Source organism: Phacochoerus africanus, chromosome 6, assembly GCF_016906955.1.
Source record: "Phacochoerus africanus isolate WHEZ1 chromosome 6, ROS_Pafr_v1, whole genome shotgun sequence".
Classification (NCBI taxonomy): domain Eukaryota; kingdom Metazoa; phylum Chordata; class Mammalia; order Artiodactyla; family Suidae; genus Phacochoerus; species Phacochoerus africanus.
Genome location: NC_062549.1, coordinates 89,338,364 through 89,363,407, shown reverse-complemented (window position 1 = coordinate 89,363,407; position 25,044 = coordinate 89,338,364). Strand labels below are relative to the sequence as shown.

At 47.7% G+C, this 25,044-nt stretch overlaps 2 protein-coding genes across 3 annotated transcripts in view; both read right to left on the bottom strand.

The window, feature by feature from the left end:
* CFAP126 (cilia and flagella associated protein 126) overlaps positions 1-25,044 on the bottom strand; it is a 72,040-nt gene that overhangs the window by 26,207 nt on the left and 20,789 nt on the right. The gene's annotated exons all lie outside the window — the stretch shown is intronic.
* Positions 6,529-25,044, bottom strand: part of LOC125128697 (intelectin-2-like) — a 60,604-nt gene continuing 42,088 nt past the window's right edge. The window contains exons 6-13 of the mRNA XM_047782877.1: positions 20,551-20,653; positions 15,459-15,525; positions 13,614-13,724; positions 11,759-12,006; positions 11,010-11,168; positions 10,488-10,608; positions 9,354-9,457; positions 6,529-6,762 (exon numbers count right to left, since the gene is read on the bottom strand). Of these exons, the coding sequence (XP_047638833.1) occupies positions 6,610-6,762; positions 9,354-9,457; positions 10,488-10,608; positions 11,010-11,168; positions 11,759-12,006; positions 13,614-13,724; positions 15,459-15,525; positions 20,551-20,653 (1,066 nt within the window). The 3' untranslated portion in view covers positions 6,529-6,609. The remainder of the gene's footprint in view (positions 6,763-9,353; positions 9,458-10,487; positions 10,609-11,009; positions 11,169-11,758; positions 12,007-13,613; positions 13,725-15,458; positions 15,526-20,550; positions 20,654-25,044) is intronic.

Below are 25,044 nucleotides of genomic sequence, written 5' to 3'. Positions count from 1 at the left end.
AAATAATATTGATAACAGATGCTCAGGATTTTACCTTTTTAATACGCAATTGGCAATTTCTTAAATATTATAACCTTATATAACTTCCCATGGAAGTAAACGAAATTCATGGCAAGTCTTTTTTTTTTTTTTTTTTTGGCTTTTTAGGGCCACACTTGTGGCATATGGAGGTTCCCAGGCAAGGGGTCGAATCGGAGCTGTAGCCACTGGCCTACACCAGAGCCACAGCAACGCAGGATCCGAGCCACAACTGTGACCTACACCACAGCTCATGGCAACGCCGGATCCTTAACCCACTGAGCAAGGCCAGGGATCGAACCTGACACCCCACAGTTCCCAGTCGGATTCGTTAACCACTGAGCCACAGTGGGAACTCCCATGGTAAGTTCTAAGTCTAGGATTCTGTGCTGAGCCTCATCTAGCCCTAGGAAAACCAAAGTCCTCTTGTGGAGCTTGAGTTAAGGATCCGGCATTGTCACTGCAGTGTCTTGGGTTGCTGCTGTGCAACAGGCTTGATCCCTGGACTGGGAACTTCTGCATGCCACAGGCACGGCCAAAACAGAAACAAAAAACCAGTTTTTCTCTCCATGGACCGATGGGCAGAGGCATCACTGGGCCTTCCTCCTAAAGGCCTCAGCTGCAGCCCCCAGAAAGTTTTCAAAACAAGCAAAGGAGCCTGACTTAGCAAGGAATGCTTCATTCCAAGAAGCTCATGGAAGGAGAGAGACATAGGGGAAAGCTCCTCCACACGCTGGAAGGAGAATTCAGGGCAGTTCAGGTTTGGTGATTAAGTTTTCCATCCCTTTCCCTTAGAAGTTTCGTGCCTACTGTGGAAGTATGTCTCCATTCAATTATGTCCGTCTCTGCCTTATAAATTTTAACAGTCTGCGAGTTCCGTTGTGGCGCAGCAGAAACGAATCCAACTAGAAACCATGAGGTCGCAGACACAGCTCTGATCTGATGTTGCTGTGACTGTGGTGTAGGCTGGCGGCTACAGCTCCAATTGGACCTCTAGCTTGGGAACCTCCTTATGCTGCCGGCGCAGACCTAAAAAGCAAAAAAAAAAAGAAAAAAGAAAAAAAAGAATACAATGTACTAATAGCTAGCATGAATCGAGCAGTTACCATAAGCCAGGTACTCTTTTAAGGGCTGCAGTGTTCTTCCATTTAATGTTCGTAAGAACAACATGTGAGAACTTTACTATCATTATCTGTATTATCTATATTCAGTTAAAGAAACTGAGACTCTGGAATTCCCTGTGTGGCGCAGTGGTTAACGAATCCGACTAGGAACCGTGAGGTTGCGGGTTCGGTCCCTGCCCTCGCTCAGTGGGTTAACCATCCAGCGTTGCCGTGAGCTGCGGTGTAGGTCGCAGACACGGCTCGGATCCCACGTTGCTGTGGCTGTGGCACAGGCCGGTGGCTACAGCTCCGATTCAACCCCTAGCCTGGGAACCTCCATGTGCCGCAGAGGCGGCCCAAGAAATGGCAAAAAGACAAAAAAAAAAAAGAAAGAAAGAAAGAAACTGAGACTCTGATATATGTATGAATAACTTTTCAAGGGCCATGTAAATTTAGGAAACCAAGATTTGGAATAAACACATCTATAAACATTTTTGAAGTTATCTCTATAGCCTGCCGGATAACTGTGCCAATTTTTATCTCTATCAGTGGCGAATCAAAAGGTCCACTTCTTACAAGTTCCCGTCGTGGTGAGGCGGAAACAAATTCACCTGGGAACCATGAGGTTGCATTCCATCTCTGGTCTTGCTCAGTGGCTTAAGGATCAAGCGTTAGACCTCTAGCCTGGGAAACCTCCACATGTCGTAGGTGCAAAAAAAAATAAATAAAAGGTCCACTTCTTTCTTCTTTTTTAATTGTACTATAGTTGACATACAATATTATATTAGTTTTAGGTGCACAAATAGTGATTCAACATTTTTACACACTGCAGGTGCTTACCACACGATAAGTCTAGTTATCATCTGCTACCTTACAAAGTTAATACAACATGATTGACTCTATCCCCCATGCTGTACATTATAGCCTCATGATTTACCTTTCTTATAACTGGACATCTGCACTTCTTAACCCCTTCCCCCTTTTCGTTCCCCCAAACCCCCACCCCTCTGGCAACCCAAAGAAGTCCTAAGGAAGTCCATCTCTTGAACCCCTACCCAAGGATTATATTTGGCCACAAACAATAGAAAAAAATCGTTACAGCAGCCTAAATAGGTCCAGTGGGTTATTTGCCACAAAACAAAAATTCCAAGGGTAAGAGTTCCTGTCATGGCTCAGCAGTTAACAAACCTGACTAGCATCCACTGGGACGCAGGTTTGATCCCTGGCCTTGCTCAGTGGGTTAAGGATCTGGCATTGCCGTGAGCTGTGGTGTAGGTTGCAGACTTGGCTCGGATCTGACATTGCTGTGGCTGTGGCGTAGACCAGCAGCTACAGCTCTGATTCAGCCCCTAGCCTGGGAACCCCCATATGCCGCAGGTGCAGCCCTGAAAAAAAAAAAAAAAAAGGAAAAAAATATTCCAGGGTAGACAACACAGGACTGATGTGAGTCTCAATTATGGCAAGAGGGTACTTGACTTCTCTGATGCTCCTGCGTCACCACCCTCTGTATGTAGTGGTTTTTCAGCCTCATAATCACAGAATGGCTACCGTCTCTCCAATCTTCATATCTGTACCCCAAGGAGAAAGAAGAAAAAAGAAGGAACAAAGAGCAGTTAGACTTCTGCTCACCAGCACTTTTTACATGGCCGTCACTAGATACAAAGGAGGCTGAGAATTTGAATATTTTGCTAGTGATATTAAAAGAAACAAGGGGTGGGGTGGGAGAGGGGATGGGATTGAAATAGAAACCAAATCCACTACTAGAAACTATGATTTATCATGTTTTGGTCAACTTCAAATTTTTTTTAAAGGCAAACTTAGAGTTCCCCTTGTGGTGCCGTGGAAACAAATCCGACTAGTATCCATGAGGATGCAGGTTCGATCCCTGGCCTCGCTCAGTGGGTTAAAGGACCTGGTGTTGCCATGAGTTGGTGTAGGTCACAGACGCAGCTTCGATCCCATGTTGCTATGGCTGTGGGCCAGCAGCTATAGCTCCGATTCGACCCCTAGCCTAGGAACTTCCATATGCCGCAGGTGTGGCCCTAAAAAGCAAAAAAATTTTTAAATTAAATTATGTGCATTCATTTGATTATCTACATTTCTTTGATGATTATTGAAGTTTATCAATGACACCTTCTTGGAATTTTCATCCTAGCTGCACTAAACCTAGAAAATAATTTAGAAACAATGGTAATTTTTTTTACTGTCTTTTTGTCTTTTTAGGGTTGCACCCAAAGCATATGGAGGGTCCCAGGCGAGGGGTCCAATCAGAACTGCAGCTGCCAGCCTACGCCACAGCCACAGCAATGCAGGATCTGAGCCGCATCTGCGACCTACACCACAGCTCTCAGCAACCCCAGATCCTTAACCCACTGAGCGAGGCCAGGGATCAAACCCGAGTCCTTTGGATGCCAGTCGGGTTCACTAACCACTGAGACACAACGGGAACTCCAACACTGACTTCCTTATCATTGTTGGGCTTACTCTCTGCTTCCTAGTGCCTCTCCCCAGAGAGCATGGCATCAAAGCGAAGACTCAAAAGGCCCTCCTCCATGTGCCTTTGTGTCTAATGGCTTGTGGGCTTGGGAGGAAAGGAGAGGGCCCATATGACAACAGGCTCTGGGGAGGCCACCACAGTGTAAGATGTATTCTGATATCGCAAAATGGCCCTGTTTCTAGGAATCACCAATTGGTCTTCTAGATTTTAAAGTCGATGCCTTAATGACTGGCAAGAGGCAAATGGTACCTTTGAGGCACCGCCCGGGTCCTTTTCCTTTTTGGGGGTGGGAGAGCCAGCATCCATTGCTGGGCCAGGGATCAAACCCAAGCCACAGCAGTAACCAGTGACAACACTGGAACCTTAACCTGCTGAGCCATCAGGGCACTCCCCAAGGTTCTTTTCCTTCGTATGGTTGGTGAGTACACAAGCATGTTCACTCTGAAAGATTATTAAGCTGTGAGCTTACAACCTGGGGATGTATATGGGTATATGACACTTATTCTTCAAAAAGTTTATTTGATGAAAAAATTTTAGGAGTTCCTGTCGTGGCGCAGCAGAAACGGATACGACTAGCAACCATGAGGTTGCGGGTTCGATCCCTGGCCTTGCTCATTGGGTAAGGATCCAGCGTTGCTGTGAGCTGTGGTGTAGGTCGAAGACGAGGCTCAGATCTGACATTGCTGTGGCTGTGGCGTGGGCTGGCGGCTACAGCTCCAATTAGACTCCTAACCTGGGAAGCTCCATATGCCGTCGGGTGCGGCCCTAAAAAGACAAAGAAGACAATAAATAAATAAATAAATAAGAAAAATAAATGTAAGTGGGTCTCCCGTATTTTTACTTACTAAATCTGGCAGTGCTACCTGAGAAGAGATGTCATGCCCCTCCCACCCTATTTGAGATTTCCTGCCCTAATCTACAGAGAGCGCAGCAGAATGAGTACAGTAAAGAGTGGTAGGGGATGTTATAATCAGATTTGCATTATAAGCAAGAATATAAAAGGTCTCATCTGGAGTTCCCGTGGTGGCACAGTGGTTAACAAATCTGACTGGGAACCATGAGGTTGCAGGTTTGATCCCTGTCCTTGCTTAGTGGGTTAAGGATCCGGCGTTGCTGTGAGCTGTGGTGTGGGTCGCAGATGCAGCTCGGATGCCGAGTTGCTGTGGCTCTGGCGTAGGCGGGTGGCTACAGCTCCGATTGCACCCCTAGCCTGGGAACCTCCATATGCCACGGGAGCAGCCCTAGAAAAGGCAAAAACATTAAAAAATAATAAATAATAAAAATAAAATAAAATAGGAGTTCCCGTCGTGGCGCAGTGGTTAACGAATCCGACTAGGAACCATGAGGTTACGGGTTCGGTCCCTGCCCTTGCTCAGTGGGTTAACGATCCGGCGTAGCCGTGAGCTGTGGTGTAGGCTGCAGACGCGGCTCGGACCCTGCGTTGCTGTGGCTCTGGCGTAGGCCGGTGGCTACAGCTCCATTTCGACCCCTAGCCTGGGAACCTCCATATGCCTCGGGAGCGGCCCAAGAAACAGCAAAAAGACAAAAAAAATAAAATAGAAATAAAATAAAATAAAATAAAATGTCTCATCTGCACACAAGCCAGAACTGATGCCATCAGCGTCCTGTTTTCCCACAGATGATACACGCAGACCTCACTGGAACCTTTGGTTCCCGCTTGGAATAAGCACCTGAAGCTGGGAGCCCAGACCTTGCCGCCCACAAGCATCCCTGAGGAGTGTCGTGTTGTGATTTACAATATGAAATATTAATTTGACCTCCATCCTGATTCTGGCCTATAGGTCCTGAAACCTTTGGAATTTCCTAAGTGATCAAGAAAAAAGATGGGGGGGGGGTCTTTGCTTATGTTAATGAAGTGAGAACCAGCCCTGTGATGTGAGGGAGGAAAATTCCCATCCCACCTACCCAGACCCTCCTGGGCAAACAGGGGTGGGAAGTTGAATCAATTACACTAATCAACGATTTCATCAATCATGCCTGTGTCATGAAGCCTCTGTAAAAACCCGAAAAAGGACAGGGTTTGGAGAGCTTCTGGGCTGGTGACTACGGGGAGCCCGGGGGACAGTGCCGGGCTCAGAAAGGCCAAGGAAGCTCTGTGCCCTTTCCCCCTACTGTGCCCCTGGCCTCCCTCCCTCCCTCCAAGCTGGCTCTTCCTGAATTATGCTCTTTTATAATGAGCTTATCATCTGCAAAGTAAAACATTTCTTTGCATTCTATGAGCCACTCTGGCAAATTAACTGAACCCAATGAGGAATCTTTGGCATCCCCAATCTATGGCCACTCAGTCAGAAGTGCAGGTGACAATCTGGACTCCGTAAGTGGCACCTGAAGTGGAGACTCGAGGGACAGTCTTGTAGGACACAGGCTTTCACGTTGGGACCTGAAACTGTCTCCTGGCATCTGTGGGTCAAAGTTTAGCTGAGTTGCAGGACACGCAGCAGGTGGTCTATGAATTTCTTGGTGCTCTGAGAACCATCCCCAACCATGCACAGTGGAACCGCCACTCAAATCATTTTAGGAACATTGTTCTGAGTATCAAAGGCAGGGGAATAAAGGGAGCGGGCAGTTGTGACCCTGCCATTTCTTTTTCTCCTGCTCAATCTCAATCATCATCATCTTTTCTTCTTCATGATGTTTATTGGATTAACCAAGAACTGCATGGTAGGAAAACTCACAAGATTTTCCTCTGGTCTTTCAGGAGTTCCCTAGAAAGAATGGGAAAACATGTATGCTGGGACCTGAGACTTGAAGCTCCAAACCCAGGGGGTCTAAAGAGGAAATCCACAGAACAAGAGGCAATTATTTTGAAAAGATCCTTCCGAGTCTCAGTCACTTTGTAAAAAGAACTCAAAAACACAGAATGGGAAAGTAACGAGATTTATTCTCCTCTCCTCCTTGTTAGCATTCTGTGTTTCCATCTCTGAGGACCTGGGGTTAGGACTGGGCTCCACGTCTCCCACCGCCCAGCTCTCAGCGGTAGAACAGGAGCACAGCAGCCTCAGTTATCTCCCGGCTGGAGCTGTAAGCAATGTGTCTTCCATATCCGCTCCAGTCAAAGGCGGAGAAATCCCCACACTGCAAAGGATTGCCCTCTGGGAAGAATCCTCCTCCACCAATGCAGTGCTGGGAGCAGAGAGAAGAGACTTAGAGAGGGGTGTGCTGGGGACACCACTGAGACTTAATGGGACAATTGCAGGCATCTGTGGTTGTGGTCCTAATTGGCTTTGCCCCAACCCCATATAAAACTCCCTCCAGTGGACACTGAGGTCATGCTCTTTCCTGAAATCCTTTCTACCTTCTTTATAGTTCTTCTCCGACCCCTCAGCCCCTCTTGGGCTCAATCAGTCCCCCAGCTGCTCTTCTTCACGGCTCTGTCCACACCTCACTCTCCCGATTATGGCTCCTCACCTCCCATGACATACCAGCATGATCATATGGGGTCAGTCTCCTCCTCAGCCTCTGCTTGAAAACCCATATCCAAAGCCACCTGGAGATCTCCTCCTAGATGGCTCTAGATCTAAAACGCCACTGAGCAAAACCCAATGAATTCTCTCTCTTGCTGCCCCTGAACTTAGTCCTCTTCTTGTCACCCATCCTAATGGATAGCACAGCGTTGGGGGTAGAGTGGTCAGCATAGCTGCCTTCCACCCTCATGGATAGAACTAAGTCACCCAAAACGAAAACCTGAAGTCTCTTCAGTCTCCCTCACTTTCCATGCCCCATATTCGTTAGCGCCTCAAGAACTGTAGACTCCATTGCCTGTGTATCCATCCTTGCTCATCCAACCTCATCAAGAAGATGCTGGCTCGGAGTTCCCATCATGGCTCAGCGGAAACAAGTCTGGCTGGCATCCGTGAGGACGCAGGTACTATCCCTGGCCTCACTCAGTGGGTTAGGGATCCGGTGTTGCTGCAAGCTGTGGTATAGGTCGAAGATATGGCTTGGGTCCAGCATTGCTGTGGCTGTGGTGTAGGGCAACAGATGCAGCTCCGATTCGACCCTTAGCCTGGGAACCTCCATATGCCATGGGTGTGGCCCCCCCCCCAAAAAAAATGATGCTTGCTCAGATCCTCAGTATTTAACACCTGCACCTTGGCACTGGCCTTGTGCTCTCCTGAATCTCTCTGCCCTGAAGCCATGTCCTCCACACGGCTGTGCATCATCTTAGCAAAACCAAAGCTGATTAGGTCACTCCTCTGCTCAAAAACCTTTCATCAGCATCATCATCTACCACAAAAATTCTATGTCCCGCACACCATGGAGAAGTATCTGCTTTCCCTGCTTCTTGCAGGTTATTTCCAGTATCAACTCCTGCTTCTGCCCAACATGCACACCTTGCTCCAAAACTGCACAACAGCTCACTGCATCCTCAACACACCATGCTCTCTTAAACACTGATTTTGAACATGTTAGTCACTCAGGCTAGAAAGGCACCATTCTGACCCGTGCTATTGTTGAAATCTGCACAACTTGTAAGATTCAATACAAATGTCACCTTCCTGGAGAATCAACAATGTGCCATTGGTAGAGGTGGAAGCTCCTGTATTGTGCTCCTAGGGCCCTTGTTTACGTTGCTATCACAGGTGATACCATGAGGTTGACATCATGCACTTGCATCTCTGACACACTCAGTCTGAGCTCCTTAAGATGACTCTGTCCCCTTTGCATCTCTGATACCTAGCACTTTGTAGGTGCCCTGTGTATCTAAGATCAGGGAATTGGTGCACTCAGGGGTACATGCAAAAGGGCGTTAATGAGGAGATCCCATCGTGGCTCAGCGGAAATGAATCTGACCAACATCCAGGAGGACGAAGGTTCAACCCCTGGCCTCACTCAGTGGATTAAGGATCCTGCATTATCGTGAGCTTCGGTGTAGGCCGTAGACGTGGCTCAGATCTGGCATTGCTGTGGCGGTGGTGTAGGCCAGCAGCTACAGCTCCAATTCAACCCCTAGCCTGGGAACCTCCATAAGCCATGGGTGCCACTCTAAAAAAAAAAAAAAAAAAATGTTGGAAACCCTTTCATGACCTCAACATGTAGAAATACTTTGTAAACCCAGCATTCAAGTACTAATCGTATGTAAGGATATAGATATTGGGCCTCACTGGCAATAATCATATCCAGTGGTCAAAAGGTGAAAACTTTCAGTTATCAAATAAGTCCTGGGGATGAAATGGTGACTATAAGTAAGAATACTGTATTGTCTGTGATAAAGGTTACTAAGAGAGTAGATCATTAGTCTACAGCCACACCACCCTGAACGCGCCCGATGTTGTCTGATCTCGGAAGCTAAGCAGGGTCAGGCCTGGTTAGTATGTGTGGATGGGAGAGTAGATCTTTAAAGTTCTTATCAGGAGTTCCCGTCATGGCGCAGTGGCTAACGAATCTGACTAGGAACCATGAGGTTGCGGGTTCGGTCCATGCCCTTGCTCAGTGGGTTAACGATCCGGCGTAGCCGTGAGCTGTGGTGTAGGTTGCAGACGCGGCTCGGATCCCGCGTTGCTGTGGCTCTGGCGTAGGCGGGTGGCTACAGCTCTGATTAGACCCCTAGCCTGGGAACCTCCATATGCCACGGGAGTGGCCCAAGAAATGGCAAAAAGACCAAAAAAAAAAAAAAGTGAAAAAGCAACCCACAGAGAAACACATCAACACACCCCTGTAGGTGAACACACACACACACAAATGCGCAAATCATGGCTCTTCCCCAAACTCACATGTTCAGTGTTGCAGCCAGTGACTCTCATCCCAGCACACAGGGCGTTGGCTGCTCTCTCGTTATTAAACACCCTGAACTGGACAAATCCTGCCACAAATTCTCCTGGAAAAGAAGAGGCAGAGAAAAGGCCAAGGATGCAAAGAAGGAACTAGAACCAGCTTCCCTTTGACCAGCTCAGGATGCCCTAAACCAACAGGGCAGGGAGCCCAGCACCTCTGTGGACAGTGGCTGCTACATCCTGGCCCTGACCTTGCATGGAAGAGAAATTCTCCTCTTCGGGGGCAAGAAGACCAAGGTTGGGGCTCACAAGAGGTCACTTGTCTGCCTAAGGCTTTCGGAGCAATTAGACTCCACTGAAAGATCAGCAAGAAGACCGCCCAGGTCCAGCAGGAATAAACAATGATGGGATGGGCCATCCGCTCCTGCTGGCACACTTTGCATCCAGTTATCATAGGCTTATGTTGCCACCTACCATTACCTGCTTTCACTGAAATACCAAATGTGCAAGCAATGGCTCTTATCCTCCCACTGAAGATTTAACTTCTGTGGCTATATTTTCATGAAAAAATATGCCTTTTAAAAGTGAATAACAAAAGTGAGTTTTCCTCACCACTTTCAAAAAGTTCTCACTTGTCAACATTAGCCTAATTTTGCTTAACTATTACAAGAGGTCATACAGGGTATTGGTTAAGAAGCCTGAGTTTAGAGCCTGTAAAATGGAGAAGGTAGGAATTCTAACGTCATAGTTTTCTCATGATGATTAAATGTTACTAAATCATGACAAGTTCCTCTATAAGAGTTCCCAACGTAGCGCAGTGGAAACAAATCTCACTAGGAACCATGAGGTTTTGGGTTCGATCCATGGCCTTGCTCAGTGGGTTAAGGATCCGGTGCTGCTGTGGCTGTGGTGTAGGCCGGCAGCTACAGCTCCCATTCAACCCTAGCCTGGGAACCTCCATATGCCACCGGTACAGCCCTTACCTAGAGAGCAAAAAAAAAAAAGTTCCTCTGTAAGAGCTTGGCACCTTCAACATGCTCGATAAGTGCTAGCAAGTATTAATTGCTGGTATTTACATTTGCTCCAAGAGTGCAGGAAAGGACTGATGACTGGGCTTGGGAAGCAGACACTCACTTTGTCCATAGGGTGAGTAATAAGATGCAGTTTTCTGAGCATCACCAAAGTCATAGACAACAGGAATGGCTGGGCCATTGTCAGTCCAACATTTCCCTATTCCGTATTTCACTGGGTATTTCTGCAAGGACCCAAAACAGAGGCTGTGTGAGGCCAGTAGAGAGGCTGCCACATGGGGAAGTCGGGGGTTTAGCGCCCTCAGTTCTCTTGTTATGTAGAAATCGGCCTGGATAACAGGGATTCCCTTCTCTCCACAGCCAGGTCCCTCACCAGCCTCCAGCCCCTTGTCCTCCTCCCTCGCTGCCCCCATTCCTTCTCCCACAGGGCTCTCCCCCTGCTTGGCTCATTATCCCTCTGAAAGAGGCAGCCCAGGTATCACAGTGACCCACCGGGAGGAGAAAGCCAAACACAGGCACCTGCTAGTGAAAAGGGACCCAGAGCAGACGGACTCCTTACCCCAAGACTTGACGCTCCATTCACCAAAGGAAGAACCCCCCACCCACAGCCAGTGGCCCCATATACCTGGTAGAGTCCAAACAGATTATGTCCCAGCCTCTGGAAGAATCCAGTATTGGTGCGGTACCTCAGCAAGGAGCTGTTCCTCCACTGCTGCAGGGGAGACCGGTTGGGCACATGCCAGATGCCCAGGTCCCGGGCTTGGATGTCATAGTAGCCAGGGTTCTAGAGAGTGACATGCAATGAGCCTGACCAGCCCATGAAGCCCAACCAGCAGCAGACCCCACACTCAGCCCTCTGCTGAGTTGAGAGGTCTGGCCTCCAGGCGCACAGGTGGCCAGCATGCACTCAGACAACGCCCTTCCAGTAGGTGGCAGTGCCCCACCACCCAGCAGACTGCTTGGGAGGAGGTTGTGATTCAAGACATGGAATCCTGGAGTTCCCATCGTGGCTCAGTGGTTAATGAATCTGAGGTTGCAGGTTCGATCCCTGGCCTCGCTCAGTGGGTTAAGGATCTGGCATTGCCTCGAGCTGTGCTGTAGGTTGCAGATGCGGCTCAGATCCCGCACTGCTGTGGCTGTGGCATAGGCTGGTGGCTACAGCTCTGATTAGACCCCCAGCCTGAGAACCTCTCTATGTGGGTGCGGCCCTAGAAAAGACAAAAGACAGAAAAAAAAAAAAAGACATGGAATCCTCTCTTTCTCCCTCCCCAGCCCTACCTCCACACCCCCGCCCTCCACCCTCCCTTCCACACCCTGGGGTCCAGCCACACTCAGCAACTACCCTTTCCTAGCTGGGTGGTCAGGGCCACCAACCTTGTAGTCATCGCTGGTGGCCGCCTCTGCAGACCCAAAGGTGTTGTAATTGGCCCAGTTGCCGTCTCCCTCGGGGTAGTCGGCCCTGCTGCCCTGCTGACTAGACCAGCGGTCACCCAACGTGCATTTCCCAGCCATGTGATTCTCGTGCACACTGGCCACCAGGGTCCAGCCTCCGCCCCCAGACGTCATGTCACAGAAGGTCTGGTAGACGACACCATTCTCAGTGCGGAGGAAATACAGGCCATCTGCAGAGGGAACCAGCCCACAGGCCCCTGCCTGAGACCACAGGGTTCTTCTCAAGACCCCCACCCAGAAAGACCCTCGGAATCAAGAATGCATTCAGGACTGCCCATCGTGCCACAGCAGAAATGAATCTGACTAGGAACCATGAGGTTAAGGATCTGGCATTGCCATGAGCTGTGGTGTAGGTCACAGACTACAACTACAACTACAACTGGGATCTGACATTGCTGTGGCTGTGGTGTAGGCTGGCAGCTACAGCTCCAATTAGACCCCTAGCCGGGGAACCTCCATATGCCACAGGTGTGGCCCGAAAAAGCCAAAAATAGAAAAAAAAGAAAAGAAAGAAAGGCCCTAAAAAGCCAAAAAGAAAAGAAAAAGAAAGAAAGAGAAAGAAAGAAATAAAAAGAATAGATTCAGAAGGCTCCACACAATCCATTTGCTGGAGGACAATTCGCTTCACATCATCTATGAGCAGGGACTTGCCTGCCTTTGCTCCCTGCTATCTTTTCAAAGCCTTTATAGAGCAAACATCCTAGAAGACAGAGATGGTATCTCCCTCTGAACAGCGCCTCCTTCTCTGGCCAGGAGAGGCCAGAAATCAGCACCCAACCACATCAGGATGTGGCCTCTACAAGTCAGAGTAAACGGTAGGCACGGTCACTGCCTATGAGATAACATTCAAGTTCCCTAAGCCCAGAGATCCTCTCCTGGACCCATGTGCAGTGGGCCAGCCAAAAAAGAAAAAAATAAATAAAATGAAAACAAAAACAGGAGTTCCCGTCGTGGTGCAGTGGTTAACGAATCCGACTAGGAACCATGAGGTCGCGGGTTCGATCCCTGCCCTTGCTCAGTGGGTTAACTATCCGGCGTTGCCGTGAGCTGTGCTGTTGGTTGCAGACATGGCTCGGATCCAGCGTTGCTCTGGCTCTGGCGTAGGCCAGGGGCTGCAGCTCCGATTCGACCCCTAGCCTGGGAACCTCCATATGCCGCAGGAGCGGCCCAAAGAAATAGCAAAAAAGACCAAAAAAAAAAAAGACAAAAAAAATGAAAACAAAAATAAAAAGGCTTGCCCAATCTTTTCCAGCCCCATTTGTCAGCCTGCTTGGCAAACCCACTGCGTCTTCAGATGTCTCCTGGCCCTACTCACATCACCCTGGTGGGACTGGGATCGGGGAGGCAGCACAGGGAAAAGCTGATACTCTGACTACTGCTGTGGCTGTGAATAACACATTCTCTGTCTCCACCTCAGGAGGCTCGTCTTTTCTGCCAGCATCTATGAAACTGTGGCCGGCTAACACGTTAGCTGGAAAAGAGGGAAATATCTTAGACTCATCACAGCTCTGCCCACCAGCCTAAGAGTCACCAGGATCACTGCATTCTCCCTGTGTTCAAAAACTCATGTCTGCTGTGCCAGAGGCAGGGGGCTGGGTGGGCAAAAGCCTCAGTATTCCCACTGGACAGCTCCTTGGCTGGAAGCTGGACTCAGAGCAGACACGCAATTCGGGCACATTCCTCTTGATCTCCATGACTGGGATCTCCCTTAGATTAAAAATAATAATAATAATTTAAAAAGCCAAAAGGGGATGTGCTGGACTAGTTTATTACTCACCACCTGCTCTATGGCAACTTTCTTTGATTTCCTTGCAGCTCCGAGGCAGGAAAGACAGAAAAGGGGCACACGATTCGTTCTCCGGGAACCATTCCACAGACTGGGTCGCTGCTAGAGGATGTGAAGATAATTCTCATTAAGAGTCTGATGCCACCAAACCACCCTTCCTGGTCATGGGCTCCCAGCCTCTGCCCACTTCATTTGCTCATCACTGTGCTGTGAGGCCCCAGAGGCCAGGGTCCTCTCTGCTAAGACCAGCTGGCACACATCTAGTACAGACGCAACACTCAAATTCTTCTGCTCAACTAAAACGAAAACTGGGGAGTTCCCATAGTGGCACAGTGGAAACGAATCTGACTAGGAACCATAAGGTTGCGGGTTCGATCCTTGGCCTCGCTCAGTGAGTTAAGGATCCAGCATTGCCCTGAGCTGTGGTGTAGGTCACAGACGCAGCTCGGATCTAGCATTGCTGTGGCTGTGGTGTAGGTCGGCAGCTGTAGCTCTCATTAGACCCCTAGCCTGGGAACCTCCATATGCCGCAGGTGCGGCCCTAAAAAGCAAAATAAATAAATAAGAGAACACGGAAAATTGTAACAAATTCTGAGGGGCTAGGAGAGAATTTTAAAAACAAAAACAAAAATAAAATTAAAAAACGAAAACTGTGGAGTTCCCTTGTTGCACAGCGGGTTAAGGATCCAGTAATATCACTACCGCTGCACATGTTCAACCCCTGGCCCAGGAACCTCCACATGGGGAGCATGAGGCCAAAAAAAAAAGTCACTGTGCCTATTCTGAGGGGTGGAATTGTGAGAATGGGAATCAGTCAAGGTTGTTCCCTGGACACAGCCCTCACCACCCAGTCCCCTCTAGAATCTCTAGGCCAGAGCCATAGGAGTAGGAATATCTAGAAGGGAACAGCCTTTTTTTTTTTTTTTGGTCTTTTTGCCTTTTCTAGGGCCACTCCCGTGGCATATGGAGGTTCCCAGGCTAGGGGTCGAATCGGAGCTGTAGCCACCGGCCTACGCCAGAGCCACAGCAACGAGGGATCCCAGCCGCATCTGCAACCTACACCACAGCTCCCGGCAACACCAGATCCTTAACCCACTGAGCAAGGCCAGCGATCGAACCTGCAACCTCATGGTTCCTAGTCGGATTCGTTAACAACTGCGCCACAACGGGAAATCCGGGAACAGTCTTTTTTAGAAAAAAATAAAATATAGTTAATTAATAATATTGTGTTAGTCTCAAGTGTATAGCCAAGTAATTTGGAGATATAGATATTCTTTTTCAGACTCTTTTCCATTATAAGCTTTTAGAGGATTTTGAGTATAGTTCCCTGTGCTACACAGTGGGTCCCTGTTGTTTGACTATTTTATATACAGTAGCATGTGCATATTAATTCCAAACTCCTAATTTCTCTCTCTCTCCTCCCCTAGCTCACCCAGAAGGGGGCAGTCTTTACCATGCCGCCCCTGAGCCTCCTCTGTCATACAGCCCTGACCACCAGCTCCTTCAGGGAATCCCCAGGCCAAGGCCATAGGAGAAGGAGTAGCAACAACGGAACAGACTTTACCATGGCTCCCCTGAGCCTGCCAGCCAACCTAACGCACAGAGTGGAGCCCCAGGGTGTGGCTTAACTAACACCCTACCTTCTTCAGACCAGACCCACGGAGAAGCCAGCAATCAGCACCCAGGACACACCAGGTTGGCTGCAAGGTTGGCCTCTGGGCATCTCCATGACTTCCCCTCTGTGCTAGGACTTCAGCCTGCAGCCCAGCTCTAGTCCCTCTGCTCCTCTGCACACCTCAGGGCAGCTGAAGAAGCTGCTGCTCCTCAGAGACTTACCTGCACTCTGCCCTCTGGTGGCCACAGAGAGGAACAGCAGGAGGCAGAATCTGGCCCCAAAAATCCTCTAAAGGGAAAAAGAGATGCCTAAGGTTACTTACTGGCTGGACCATCCTTTCTTTTCCTCCCATCCTTTCTCCCTGAACTTTCTGAGTAAGTGTTAGGGGCTACATGGGGGCTCATTGTTAAAATGGCTCTTTATGCTGACCCATGAGACTGACCACCTTGCTCAGGGGACATCCTGTTTTCGCCACTGGTGCCTCCTTTTCCAAGACTACGAGACTCTTTCCCCCCTTTCACTGTGGGACACCACACACCTCCAGCTTTCTCAAGATTATGAGACCAGGAGTTCCCGTCAGGGCGCAGTGGTTAACGAATCCGACTAGGAACCATGAGGTTGCGGGTTCAGTCCCTGCCCTTGCTCAGTGGGTTGACGATCTGGTGTTGCTGGGAGCTGTGGTGTAGGTTGCAGACACGGTTCGGGATCCCGCATTGCTGTGGCTTGGCGTAGGCTGGCGGCTACAGCTCCAATTAGACCCCTAGCCTGGGAACCTCCATATGCCGAGGGAGCAGCCCAAGAAATAGCAAAAAAGACCAAAAAAAAAAAAAAAGGATTATGAGACCACCCTACCGTGAGACACCTCTGACTTCCCATGACTGCGTGACCACCAGAGTCCAGCTGCAGGCGAAAGATAAACTAAACTCCCCCCGCTTCAGGGAATCCAATTTCCCATCCTGGGAGATTAAGAAGGCCCCGAGAGAAGAGGGGGGGGGGAGCGGGGCGCTACCTCTTCTCAAGGGTCAGTCACCCTCTCCTTTTCCCTCTAATAAATTTTCTTCTCTTTGCCTGAACACACTCTTTTTCTCCGCACTCACCTTATACTAAGAAAACCTCAAATGGAAAGGTTAAGGGCTCCTAGCCATTGGGGAACCTCCTCGAATAGCCCCCACCCCATCCAGCCCTACAAATACTTCACTGGTCATGGGCTCCTTTCTCCTTAAATCCCCATCCCTGAGACCAAGACCAGACCTGAGCTGGCATCTTGCCTCCCCACACGCAGATCGCCTCTCTTCGACTCAGAAACACCTTTCTCACAGCACAGAGAGCTCCCTCCTTCCTTCTTCACAGATGCCAGGAGCTGAGAACACCCTGCCAAGTGGAGGCTCAGGGCTACTGTCTGCAGTAGAGTCCCGATGGGGGGCAAGTGTTGAGCTTTTATGGGGAGAGCAAGCATGCAGGCCCTGCCCGGCCCTGCCCACTGCAGGCTGCAGGCCCTGCCCTCCAGGCCTCCTCCCCTTGAAGGTCCCAGGGCATCTGCCTCTGGCAACAAGAAGAAATGTGTGACTGGCTGGAGAACCAGGGAGCAGTGCTCTTGGTCACACAAGTGACAGCCAGCACCTGAGGAGGGGGAACCCTGCTCAGGGCACACATAGCGAGCATGATGTAACAACCTGTCGGGATGGACGGGTGCTTACAGTTCTTCCCTGAAGCTTGTCCTGCTCCCAAGTCAGAGGGCCCAGTGCCTCACAGACCTCTGCCAAGACAGCCTCCTTCAAGTCTCTCCTGAAACTTCTCCACATGCCTTCCCTGACACTGTCACTCCCAGACAAAGCTGGTGCCGTACACTGTCCAGACCCAAATTATGACATGTCTCACCCTGTCATTTCATTCCTTTATCTACATTTTGGTAGAAATGATGAATAGGGGAGTTTCCCTCGGGCGCAACAGAACGAATCTGACTAGGAAAACATGAGGTTGCAGGTTCGATCCCCGGCTTTTTCTCAGTGGGTTAAGGATCTGGCATGGCCCATGAGCTGTGGTATAGGTCACAGATGCGGCGCAGATTCTTCTGCCTTACGGTGGCGTGGCACAGGACAAAGCTGTAGCTCTGATTTGACCCCTAGCCGGGGGAACCTCTACATGGCCACAGATGCAGAGCCCGTAAAAAGCAATATTAAATAAATAATGTTAAAAATCATTGCACTTCTCACTCACTAAAAAAAAAAAAAAAAAGAGGAGTTACCCGTCAATGGCTCAGTGGTCCTACCGATCCGACTGGGAACCACTGATACTGCAGGTTTCAAATCCGTTAACTTGTCCAGTGGTTAGGATCGGCCGCATTGCTGGTGGCGTGGTGTAGGCAGCGGCTACAGATCTCAGTCGAGCCCCGAGCTTGGGAACCTCCAGTATGCCGTGGGAGGAGCCCACGAAAATGGCAAGACGAAAGAAAGAAAGAAGAGAGAAAGAAAGAAAGAAAGAAAGAAGAAGAAAGAAAGAAAGAAAGAAAGAAGAAGGAAAGGAAAGGAAAGGAAAGGAAAGGAAAAGAAGGAAAGGAAGGAAAGGAAAAGGAAAGGAAAAGAAAGGAAGGAAAGGAACTCAAGCCTAACGGACACTGCCTCAATTAAAATTCGACGTCAATTACCTTCAAAAATAAGACAAGAAGAGGATATGATTGATCTGGTTCCTGTTGTTTCACTAATTTTATCCAGGCATTGTCTCTATTCGGGCTGGTTTCCTCTGGCCTCCCTCAGTGGTTGTGTGGCCTTACCATACTGTTTCCTGGCCCGCATATGCAGCTCCACACTGAACTCGCTCGCCCCGAACTTCCATTTGCCACTGTGCGGCCATAATGGGAAAAATAATAATAATTGAACACTTACCCAACATTGCAAAATAAATATTACAAACTCACATATAGCTTTACCAAGTTTTCCTTGATTGATAGTATTTTACCCCATGTATATGCATGCCATTTCTCTATAGGCATACACAAACACACACAAATGTTTTTGTTTCTGAACAAATTGAGGGTTACATATATGAAGGCCCTTCCCTCAGAGGACTGTGTATTTGCCTAGTAGGGATATTCTCATATAACTGACAACCGGAAATAGATACCGAATCTGATCTTGTTCACGGCATCGGAATGAACTCCGAGAACACACAGGCAGAGCAAGCAAGCAAAGTCTTTACTAAAGGCAAGCGATAGTTCCCCAGGGCTGCTGGGAGGCAAATAAGGGCCACCTTCTTTATGTCCTATTGGTTTTATTCCTTCCTTGGGAAGGCACCAACGTGGTTCCGGAAAGATGTGGTTTTCTCCCACTGGCCTTGCTCAAGTACCTATGATCGTCCTTGTCCAGTAGTGATTTGGGGGTTGGAAATGTCCCATGTAAGTTTAATGTGTTTCTTGCCCTTTCTTTCCTTAGATAAATCACCATTTCTCCATTTTCTTTTCATCAGTTGAGGAGTGGGCTAGAGATTCACATTTCCTATAGAAACAAATGCTGTGGGGAATTCGCATTTCCTGTAATAAAACAAGGCCTGTGGAGGTGTTACTGCTACTCCCGAAGCCCTTAAGCCACAAAGGTTAATCAACACCACATCAAAGAATGCATCGATGCCCATGTTCCTACACTGACTCCCTGAGTTAATATTCGGCCTCATAACCATAAAGGCTTTGGTTTAGTGTACCTGTACTTCCTTTCCCAGGGTTCTGCTGAGCTGGCCTTCATGGTGCTAAATTTTGTCTGGCCTTCATCCCTCTCCCATTAGAGGAGAATGCCTATCCCCATTGAAGCCCATATCCCAAGGAGAGGGTCCACATGTGCTAACAAACAAAATTTCTCCATCCTCCACATCCACCACAACCCCCCCCCAGCCCCACCCTTTCAGCGCTGTCCACTGCCCAGGCTCTGGCTGACCACTGAACCTAGATTCTCACGCCCCATCACTCACCCTGCTGCTGGTCGCGTCTCGGGAACCGAGAGTGAATGTTCAGCCAAGGCCACTGCTTCCTCCTCTCACTTCTGAGCCTCCAGCCACACATCTGTTTTTGTTGTCCAAGGGGGCAGCCACTCACAACTCACCGTGTTCATGCTGGAGAAAGAAGGTGACTCCCACTTATAAGCCACTACAACAACCCCAGAATTTTAATGGTATTAAAACGGACCTTACAACCTGTGCTCCTGTACTTCACTCACCACTGTCTGAATTATGTCGGAAGGTGGGAGAGGGAGGGAGGAGGAGGAGGGAAGGGCAGAGAGAGGACTGAGCTGTCTGCCGTGCATCTCTGCTTGTGGGACAACTGTAGAGAAAATGTCCCAATAAAATGTAGAAAGGAGAGACCCCGTGCCATGATGACTAAGCAAAGTCTAGCTAAGGCCAACGGCCCAACCAGTCCCCCCATGCATCTCCTTCTGTAAATTTGTTTGTTCCGCATCTGTACCTTGCCTGACGTCATTCCAGTCCAACTGAGCCAGCTGGATACGGAAGACGTAGCCCAAAAAGCCTTGTAAACCCTTCTTCCGGGCTCAGACTCTGGAGAGCGATCGTCGTCTGATTTCTCCAACTCTCCCAGTGCTCACTTGGTTTCTGCGGCCGTGGTAAAAGAGCTGATCCACTGCAGCCACAGACTGCCAGGAGCTGGTAAGCTACAAGCCACCGGGCCTGTCCCAGAGCTGATACGTTGCAGAACGCAGGACTGCTGGGTATCTCCGTAACACAACCTTTGAGCCAATGACCACTAATAGCACTTCATCCAGGATATATCTCAGGTAATCTTTGTATCTCAGGACCAATCATCAGTGATTGAGTCTCCGTTGCTTTTGGAGGCACATGGAAATCTGCTCTCCTCTGGGATGGTAAAACAGGCCTTTGTGACTTGTTTTAGCAAGAAACAGAAGCAGAAAGGGTCACTTTCTGCCTGGAGCCTTTACCAAGCAGCACACAAGTCAACATTGTCCCTTCCACCTTCAGGAAATAACTAAAATATGGAGTTCCGTTGTTGGTGTGGCTCAGAGGTTAAAAAAAACCCGTGACTGCTTCCATGAGGAGGTGGGTTTGATCCCTAGTCCAGGTCATTGGATTAAGGATCTGGCATTACCTTGAGCTTCAGAGGTAGGTCAGAGACTCAGCTCAATCTGGCATTGAGGTGGCCACGGCATAAGCTGGTAGATGCGCTCCAATTGGACCCCTAGCCTGTGGAACTTCCATGTGCCATGGCTGTGTCCCTAAAAAGATTTTTTAAAAAAGGAAGTAGCTAAAATAAGAGGCACTGGCTTGTGGTATGTTTATGGCTGATGAAGAACCAACCTTGGGGGTTGAGAAAGATGGTGTTCCATGTTCTGTGGAGAGAATATTAAAGTGCATCACCTGTAGTGTCTCAGGAAGTATGTGCTCTGCCTGCTCACTGCCGCTTAAAGGGAAAAACATCAGGGAACTGCACAGCCCATGTGTCAGCTGCCTTGTTCAATTACAAAGGACGGACCTCGAGGGAGGAAAGTGGGTGGTCTGTTCTGCAAGAAGGAATGAAAGGAATTACTGATTCTGGGGCTTCAACCGCCAAATGGCATGGAAAATATTCCTTCAATAAATAGTATTTGGAGTTCTGTTGTGGCTCAGGCAAATAAGGAACCTGACTAGTATCCATGAGGATGCGTTCATCCCTGGCCTCACCAGTAGGTTAAGATCGCATTGCTGTAGCTGTGGTGTAGGTCCCAGAGGGCTCGCGACTGCATTGCTGTGGCTGTGGAAGCGCAGCTGCAGCTCGAGCTCGACCCCTAGCCTGGGAACCTCCATAGGCTGGGTGAACCCTAAAATGACAAAACAAAAAATAATAAAAATAATAAAGTCCAGCTTGTATGAGCTGTGGTTTAGGAGGTGGATATAGGCCTGAGATCCTGAGTTGCTGGCTGTCTGTAGGTCGGAGGTGTAGCTCCGATTTGACCCAGCCTGAAAAACTGCAATATGCTGCAAGTATGGCCCTAAAATGGGGGCATGTGACATGTTCAAACACACACAACCACACACACACACACAGCACACACACACACACACACCACAGCCACTTGCAAACAAATACCACCACTCCCAAAATCTTTCACTCTGTGCACCTCAGACAAGAGCAAGCTATTTCAGTGCCTCATGTTGCATGTAGAGTAACTAGTGACACAGACCCAACCTTGGCAAGGGAGGGAGCTAAGAAATATGTTTGCTACACAGTACAAGCGCTTTCTAAATTTGACGAGTAAAATTGGTGGGGAATAAAACCATACATTTTTAATGCCATCGGATGAGTAATCTTCTCCAGATTTCATCTTGATGAGCATCAACACACGGCTCGATCACCCTGCTGAATATACTCTTCTCTACAGGAGGCTATTGCGAATAAGGGGCCAAAAATGTATATTCAGTGACCTCTATAATTACTGCTGCTGCATAATGATGATTATATTATAGGTCTATAATCAATCGAGCAGCCCTAAAAGCGGGCATAGTGGGGAGGGGGATGGGACCGCATCGGTAGGTTTGCCTGGCTGACATCTGAACACAGGCTCTCAAAGTTGCCAAAATCCCACGTACTTGGGGTAATGACACATTTTAGTGTCCTTCAAAACATGACACTGAATTTGAATATCTTAATATCACCTGAAGGATCACTTTCCATTACCAATTTCAAATTGAATAAAACGAACACTCCTTAAAATAATAATGTCACAATCATTTCTTGCTAAAAGTCATCGCTTGGTTTTACAAGAACCCAATAAGTGCCCTTAGCATGGTCAGAACTTACAGACTGACTCAAAAAACACGGGTTAACTGGGAGTTTAAAAAACTGAAAAGCTTTTTTTGGTTTGTGTTGGTAAAAAGTGCCCAAAGACCCTCCTGAATGGCAAAGACTTCCATTTGTTGTTTTTTTGGGCCCTGGAGGCCCCAAAATTGTCCTATTTTTTCCCTGCAAAGCCTTTTTTTTGTTTTTTTCCTTTTTTTGCTTTGGTTTTTTTTTTTTAAATTTTTCCCCTTAACTCCTTAGACCATCGGAAGAATTCACCCCTTTTTTTCTTAAAGACAGTTTTAACTAAGTAATTAATTTTCCCCTTTGACCTTCCCTCCAAATAAGAAAAAAAATTTGTATTTTGCGAGCAAACAAGGAGGGCATGTACAAACGTTTTTGTTTTTTCCCGAAGAATTGCCTTTTAAACAAGAACAAAAAAGGTTGAAATAATTTTGAAAAAGCAAATTGAGACCAAAAGATTTTCCTCAAATTGTTGAAAACCATAAGTAGCGGGAATAAAAGGTGAATTTCCCCTGTCCCCACACTGAAAAAGGGGAGGTTAAGGTAACAGTTTTTTTCCTCAAAGAAAACTCAAATTTGGGACCTCCCATGGTAAAAAAAAGGAATAGGGGTTCCCCAAAGCCTTTTTGTTTGGTTTTAAAATCATGAAAAAGAGGGGTGTTAAAAATACTGAGCAAGAAAGCCACAGAAAATTGTTCCAATCTGAAAAATCATAGCAACCCCATGACAATTTTCCCAGTGGTTTGGGCCAATACCCAATTTAAAAAATATAAGAACGGGAAGGTTTTTCCCCAAGAGTTGTTGTTTTTTTTTTTTTTTTATCGCCCTCCATGGCCTCAACTTGTAAAAACCGGAATTCATGACTGGTGGTTTCCCCCCCAATGAGGACGAGGGTTTTGAATCCCCTTTGGCCCCCCTCCCCGCAAGTGGGGTTTAGATCTGGGTTTGTTTTGGCCGTGAAAAACCTTGGTGTTAGGTCAAAGAAAACGTGGCCTTGGAATCGTGGGAGTTTTTTGTTGCCTTAAGGTTGTGGTGGGTAAAGGCCCCCCAAAATTAGCTTGAGCCTCCAAATGTTGAAACGCCCCTAGGGCAGCCCCCCGGGAACTTCCAATATGGCCCACGTTATTCCAGCCCCAAAAAAGAACCAAAAAAAAAAATTTAATTAATTAATTTGAATTTTTTAAAAAATAAAATGAAAATAAACAGTGGAGTTTGTTTCCCTTTTTTTATGTCCCTAATGGGTTTTTTAGGACCGTAGCAAACAATTCCTCTGCAGCCCCGATGTTTCAAAATTCCCTCCCGCGTCTTTGCTGGAATAGAAGATTTCTCCAAACATGCAAGCCTGCCCTTGCATGCCCCCCTGGGGCAACAAACAACACAAAACCCACAACAACACACACATATTTTCCCTGTGCCCCGCCATTAATATATGGCCAGAATAATTAAACTCCCATTTCAAGGTCAAAGTCAAGTGTTGGGGAAGCAACATGGGGGGCCTTCAAAATGCATCCCTTTTGGATATGGCCCATTTTAAAACATTTGGGGGTTGACTGTTTTAAGGGCCCTCCCAGGAGTCACATCCCACAGGCCCGTTGGGGTTTTTTTGTTTACCAATAAGGGGAGTGGGACCGACGCCCCAGAATTGGACATAAATCCCTTAAAATCCCCCCCCTCTGACTCAGTTGTTTTTTACAAAATGAAGGAAAAAGGAACAAAAAAACTATAAGACCATGTTAATGGGACATTTTTCCCCAAACCCCTAAGACTCTATTTGGGACAAGAAACTGGAAATAAAAACCCTTTCCCCCCTCCCAACTTTAAGGAAATAAAAACTCACCTTAGGGTAAATAGAGAAAAAAGGGGACCTCTTCTCCCCTTTTCCCCAGCCGCCCCCCCCCTGGGGGAGCCCTTATCCCTGCTTTTCCCCCTTTTTTAATAAGAAACTTGCCCCCCCTTTCCTTTGCTTGCCTGTGGTGTTTTTGTACGGGGGAGTTATTGTCAAAATTCCCCGCTTTTTGGACTGCCGTGGAACAAGAACCTGATTTTCCCCCGGATCACAAACACCACACACAAACACACACAACAACAAACAACAAAACAACACAACAACATTTTATTTATGAAATATATTGAAATAATGTAAAAAATCAAAATATCTAAATATACAACCACAACACCACTTTTAAATGAAATAATATTAGTGAAAATTTTGTGGTAATCAAATATTAATATACATATGTTATGAATATGAAAGGGGTTGATATTATATATCATCCTATTTATAGTTTTAATGTTAATCACCACAAATGGAACGAAGAAATATTATCAAAGCTAAAGAAACTCGTAATTTTTTACTCCCCTGTGGAAAACCTGTGTCCCCCCCTTGTTTGTGTTAAAAGACTTTCATGTTTAAAAATGAAATATTGAATAACAGAAGTGGCTCCAATTTTTTAGAGAACAGAAAAAAGTTGCTCAATTTTTTTTTCCTTTTTGTGAAATCCCCCTTAATTTGGCATGTCAATAAAGTTTTTAAATAAACGTTTAAATATTAATTTTGCCATGGGAATGTAAAATGAAAATTTCCACCGGTTAAAGTATTGTCCGAGGTCCCTGGTGATTCCTGGGGTGGCCGAGCCCCTCAAAAAATCCCTAGCCTAGGAAAACCAAAGTCCCAGGAAAGTCCTCTTCCGTGGGAAAGCCTGTTGAACTTTCGAAATCCGCCCAATTGGGTCCCCCCCCCCCCCCACTTGCAGGTGTTTCTTTTGGGTTTGTTTTTGCTGCTGTGCAAACGGGCCCTTGATTCCCCTGGGACTGGAACTTTTCCCCCTGGCAAAAAAATTGCTGCCCAACAGGCACCACGGCCCCAAAACCCAGAAAAAAAAAACAAAAAAACCCCCATTTTTGTTTTTTTTCTCCTCCATGGCAACCTATGGGCAGGAGGCCCAATCACTGCTGGCCCCTTCTCCCACTAAAGCCCTCTCCGCCTGCAGCCCCCCAGAAAGTTTTTTTTT